Source organism: Ambystoma mexicanum, chromosome 6p (assembly GCF_040938575.1).
Source record: "Ambystoma mexicanum isolate Mex_15411 chromosome 6p, UKY_AmexF1_1, whole genome shotgun sequence".
Taxonomy (NCBI): Eukaryota; Metazoa; Chordata; class Amphibia; order Caudata; family Ambystomatidae; genus Ambystoma; species Ambystoma mexicanum.
The window spans coordinates 599,640,839-599,646,838 of record NC_090935.1 but is presented as its reverse complement, the minus strand read 5'-3'; the positions used below and the strand labels follow the sequence as shown (position 1 = coordinate 599,646,838).

General features: G+C 52.4%; 1 protein-coding gene across 2 annotated transcripts in view; it reads left to right on the top strand.

Annotated features, from left to right (window-relative positions):
• The first annotated feature begins 1,018 nt into the window (after positions 1-1,018).
• PDE8B (phosphodiesterase 8B) overlaps positions 1,019-6,000 on the top strand; it is a 1,197,077-nt gene continuing 1,192,095 nt past the window's right edge. The window contains exon 1 of one of the 2 annotated variants that reach the window (XM_069627430.1): positions 1,019-2,137. In XM_069627430.1, coding sequence (XP_069483531.1) covers positions 1,829-2,137 — 309 coding nt within the window. In that variant the 5' untranslated portion in view covers positions 1,019-1,828. The remainder of the gene's footprint in view (positions 2,138-6,000) is intronic. The other variant, XM_069627431.1, reaches the window with a different exon arrangement.

Here is a 6,000-nt window from a genome sequence, read left to right as displayed (position 1 = left end):
CTGCTGGGCAGCACCGTTGCACTGTTGTTGTCTTGCCGTGTGATCATGCCATTGTTGCAGCCCGGCCCAGGTGCCCCAGGAGCCAAGGCGGCTGTCTGCTGGGTGCCCCAGCCGCGGTGTCTGATTCCGGTGATCCGAAATCTGCAGGGTGCCGCCTGCGGTCCGTCCTCTGCATGTTTTCAGAGCCTTTGTCTGCTGGGTGATCCTGGCACTTGGTGCGGCCTGCCCGGAAGCAAAAGGGGCAGCTCGCGAGTCGACCAAGAACTGCCTCCTGCATTGCCATGTCTGCACCATGCTGGTGCCGCACAGTATGCAGAGGGCCTACCTGCATGGACCTGCATCCGGACGGTGCCCCTGCTGGGCAACACCGTTCCACTGTCTTGCGGTGTGATTGTGGCCATTGTTGCAGCCCAGGCCTGGGTGACCCCAGAGGCGAGGCTGCTGGGTGACCCCAGCCGCGGTGTCTGATTCCGGTGATCCAGAATCTGCAGGGTGCCGTCTGCGGTCCATCCTCTGCATGCTTGCAGAGTCTGCCGGGTGATCCTGACACTTGGTGCGGCCTGCCCGGAAGCAAAAGGGGCAGGCCGCCACAATCTCTCATCAATACTTTTCTAATTTTGACGGTCTTGAACCATGTGTCCAAATTTCAGTGGACCTCATGACTTTGATTCTGCATGTCCTCCTGCTCACTCATGACAGCCTAGTGTCTAAATTCGATACTGTTGCTAGTTTAATAGTCTTTACTTAGTACAACAGTCTCTCTGTTGTAATACGTAAGAGTGAATGCCTAATGAGGTGAGTTGTTAGTTGCCTTTCTTGCAGGGGTGTTGCTAGGTCTGGAAAAGATCCGGGGCTATGCAAATGTCGGGACTGTCAGGACTGGGGGCTAGCTAGCCTTTTGGTTGTAGCCCCTGAGCTTCCATCCGGGGCTACAACCAAAAGACCAGGGGCTGTATCCCCCTCAGCTCCGCCCCCTAGCAACGCCTCTGCTTCCTTGTCCTCCGCATGTATGAATAGGTATATCGCAGTACTTAGGCGCATCAAAGAGAAAGGAGAGAAAAAGGTGTGCAGGGGAGACAGCGCCTCTTCATCTGCCGGTCCTGTGAAGAGGAGGGTGGGGGCTGCCAGTGGAGGGGCACCACGCATGGCATGTGCAGCCGCTCTGCCCGCGTGGTTGTTAGTATGCTGGGAGCTCAGAGAGCGAATTGCGTTTCACAGAAGCTGCAGTAGAGGCGGATACCAAGGAGTAGGAGGACCGTGATTCCAGGAGGGGAGTCGGGCAAGCCCAGGAATAGCTGATGTGCGGTAGAGTGCACCGAGCCGGCCAGGCCATCTCCCGCGGAGACGCGCAGACAGCGCTCACTGATTAACTGAGGGCAGGTGGGGGGCATCACAGGGCACCCGCTCCGGAGGGCACGGCGCATCAGCTTCGCGGGAGGCGCTGGGAATGGCGGGGGCCCGTTCCCCTGGCGGGGAGGGCAGGTGTTGGTGTTCCTGGCGATGAAGGCGAGAGGCCGGAGTGGAGCGAGCATGCTGCTACGGGTTGTGCCACAGAGGCGGCGCGGAGCCGATGCTTGGCAGCGCGGCCCGGTGCAGGCGATGGCGGTGAAGCGCGTCCGCAGGAACCCTGGCAAATGATAAGGAGCCCCAGGCAACAGGGCGACTAGAGGGGCGGAGGGGGGCGCTCTGCGGAAGGGATTGGAAGCCGGGAGTAGCGGTGCTGTGGTCCTCGCCGCCCGCCACCGGCACTGACATTGCCCGCCCGGGGTATGGCCGCGCACAGGTGAGGAGGAACCGCGCCGGGCGGCCGAGCGGGCTCGTGGGAGCCATGGGCTGCGCTCCCAGCATCCACGTCTCGCAGAGCGGCGTCATCTACTGCCGCGACTCGGACGAGTCCAACTCTCCTCACCAGACCACCACTATCTCGCAGGGCACGGCCGCCACCCTGCACGGACTCTTCATCAAGACGGACGCCGCCGACTCCATCCCCTCGGTGCTGGCCTACCAGAGCCGCCCACAGCAGCAGCAGCAGCAGCAGGTCCCGCGGGGAGGCGCCCGCAAGGGCTGCGGGGGAGCGGCCGGGCAGCACTGCTGCAGCATCGAGGCCGAGACGCAGACCAGCCACACCAGCGTCCAGGTGAGAGTGGCGCGGGCGCTCTGCACGCACGCACACACACACACACACACACACACACACACACACAGCGCCCTGGCACCGACCAGCCACGCACAGTAGCGCCAGACTGTGAAAGCCGCACATTCAACACCCCCGATATACCGTGAACTGACGCACACTGGCCTCGCCTGGGTGGCAGAGGCTTGCACACCACTGAGTCCCAATAACCGCTCTAATGTGAGGCAGCGCACGCGCCTATGCATTTACAGCATCACATATGCAATAAGCGGCCCGGGCCAGATCAGCATCGGAGCTTAAGCGAGAGCACAACGCACGAGCATGAAGGATTCACACACACACACGTGACGTTGCACTCTGACCCAGACAAACGACACGGCCTTGAAGAACTGAGTGAAGCACATCACACTCACGCTGACATGACACAAACACTGACCCAGACCAGCCTCAGTGCAAGACTGACACATTCAATTATTGATAATCAATTTTGAAAAGTGTTAGTCTCTCACAATGTCTGGCCACATACATGTGTTTATGTGTTACAAAACAACATGCATCTCTAAAAAAAAAGTGAACAATGATTTGTAAACATGATGTCAACATTTTCTGCACAGATGTCTTGAATGGGTGTTGATGCCTTTTGTATACTGTGCTACAAGCACACCTAGCTGCTAATATGCCCCACCGGCAGCCCTGCTCTCTCACCTGCATTGTCCATACTGGGTAGTTGTGAGGGACGCAGATACGCTGCAGGGGGTTCTAACAGACCCTGTAAGTACAAGGCTTCAGGCTTTACAGTTGTGTTTATTTTCTAGTTGTGTTCACTATTAGTGTTTATCCATTATCTCAAAGTGAATATGGGATCCATAAAAGGGGAGACACCAACCTCCTTTCTTAGGTTCACTTATTTAAGATTTCCGTCAGGGAAATACATGTAACTTTTGGTTGCTTGATCACCCCCTGGTCTGCAACCACACCAGAGATGCTTCTTGGAATGCAGGCCAAAAGTCCTGGGCTGGTGTCTGTGTTTTCACGATGGCCGGGTATTGCAAGTGGAAAGGAGGAGGTCCCCCTGGTGTGCGACTAGCTTTCCTATAGGGCCCTCCTACTCTCCCGTTCCCAGGATCCTGTTTGTTAGGCAGACCAGTCCGCTCTCCCTCACCATTGTAATGCCCTATCATGGACTCGTATCTAAGAGATGTCTTTTAACTTCTCCTCCCTCCTCCTCTATAGCCAATGACATCACCTGCACTACCTCGATGTGCTTCTTCCTCCGCCCACTCCAAGCACACTTTTTAGCATGTCACGTTTATCTTCTAATCCCTCTTCCACGTTGACTCCCCTAGAGCCTAACATGCCTGACTGTCTCTCCCTCTAGTCTCTTTTTGTCCTAGTGGTTCTCCTCAACCCCTCACTTCTCAGTCTTCTACACCTCCACTCAATTCTGAGTGTCCCTCTTCTCCTTCACCACGCTTCTTTCAATCTCATCCTTTGCCGTCCACTTCTCACAGTTCTACTCTGCTCTCTTCTCCTCGCCTCAATTCCCACCCTCCTCCTCTTCCCATGAATATTTGATATTTCTCCTTTCCTGCCCTGCACTCTTTCCTCCAACATCTGATGCTCCTGCTTTCCTCCTCTCTTCTCGCTGACCACCCTCTCCACTTTTTTGCTTCAAGTCTCCTCCAAACACCTACAAATTGTTGCTTGCTCTTTTTTTCCAAACTATCAAGCCTCTCTCTGCAACTCCCTTACTTATATACAGGTTTGACACTGCTCTGTTGAATGGTCCCCGATCCAGAAGCTTAAGGTGTGGGCCCTCAGATGTTCTGACAATGATTACTTCATGTCTTGCGTTCCCTGACTCCTCGGCCGCTCGGGAGGCCTCACCTCTTCGCCTTTTATTTCCACACACTGAGCTGTGATAGGTAGGGCCACCATCCTGGATTATCACTATTCTTAGATGTTGGAGAAAACTGCTTAATTGTATAAGGATGTTCTGCGACCTTTCAGCTTCTCTCCTGCTCACAAGTTACTGGCCATAAGTGAGAGTGTCTGCAGGTATAGCTCGCTTTCTGATATTTGCTTCTACACTGTCACTCTGATTAAAAGCCTGTTGCAACACCTCATTCTGGTTGCATCTGAGGACTACTCCTTGGGGCCCTTGCATTTACGGGGAGCAAGCACTCTTGGGCAACATATTTAGGACAGCACACTGTTTTAAAAGGACAGTGTCTCTGTGGTGAAATGGCAACTGCTCTGCAGGAGTAGAGGGATGAATGGTGGTTTCTAAACTTCTACACAACCCCAGACTACTTCCAAACCCACAGTGATCTCACTCATAAAGGTGAAATAGACGCAATATGAATGGTACACCTCCTTGCCACTTTAAGCTAGAATGGGCTGAGGGCAGGCTATGCTCTCCAAGCGGGTGTGAGGCAGCAAGGACACCTCAAAAACAACAAATGTGCTGTGGTACCATAATAAAAGAAATGTCTAATCGGGATTCTATAAAAATACAAGACTATCATCAAATTAAAAGGACAGACAGGCTAATAAAAGCACAAACAATCCTATGTATGTACCTTTCTGTTATCGGTTTAGGGTCCTGATGGCCTTCTTAATGACATGCACAGCTATATGCCCCAATGATGGACCACTGGCCCAAAATGTATAAGCTTTGTAGCATTTGAGGTTTTTTCGAAAACCAGTTTGATTTAGGGGAATGATGTTAGTCCCATTCGTCCATGGCTCAAGTTCTTTCAATAGTACCCGCGCAAATATTTTTGCAGGCACATGTAGCATTGCGAGCAGGTGCTAATTATTGGGATCCTCATGTCTTCCCTTTTATAGTATGGGCACAAATATACTGTCCCGCTACGAGCAGGGTATCATCTGAAACGTCTCTATGCATTTAAACAGGCGGTGTAGTGCCAGGGACCATAGGACGGGTTCAGCTTTAACAAGGGAACTGCATAGCCCATCAGGGCCCGGCGCTCTAGAGGCCTTACTGTTCCCAGTCAGCCCCAAGGTCTCGTTATCTTCCAGGCTGTACGACCGATTGTCTGCTGGTTCTTTCCACCCTTCATTAGCTAGCAGCTCTCCGGCCAGAACCTGCGTAATATGGCATGTCCAGACCTGCTCAGGCACAACGTTAAGTACTTCCCCACTATGTTCTTTTGGGTTTACTATTCGGCAAAAGTTGTTTATGTCATTTGTTAATGATGACAATATAAAGTCCCGCCATAGTTGACGTTCTTTGGTGTATTTGTGGTTTTTTAGTCATTTTTGTAACCTTTATTTTAGCAGCTTTGGTCGCTTCACAGAAGCTCAGGAGGTTACAGTTTTTGCAATTTATCGCAATTCTTCTCTCAGCGTTCTCTTTCTTTCTTGCATGGTGCTGTCGAATTTATGAGTGCGAAGATTTGTTCTGCCTAAGAGCACCCTCCCCAGGTGTCTAGTTTTGGTTATGGAGCACTTCTGGATTTCCCTCATGGCTTTCTCAAAATGAGCCACCAAATGTTCTCTTCCACATTAATGAACGCATGGAGAGAATTGTGTGCCACAGGTGTTGCCCTGATTAGGTTAGCATCCTTCCAGGAAATGCGGTTCCGGGCCTTGTTGATATTTAGTTGTCCTGTCGAGCCCTCGGTCACCCCCTTTAACAGCAAGTCAAGCTGTGCAATAATTGGGCAATGGTCACTTTCCGTGCATGAGTGGACACGTATGTCCAGAACAAGTGAGGGCCTATTGGCTATAAACATGCAGTTTAGGATCCTACTATTACCATTACCCACACGCATGAAGTTGGCTGGGTTGTCTGATGGGTGAGCTCTTTTAAACACCACCAATCCATTTCTTGCTAGCAG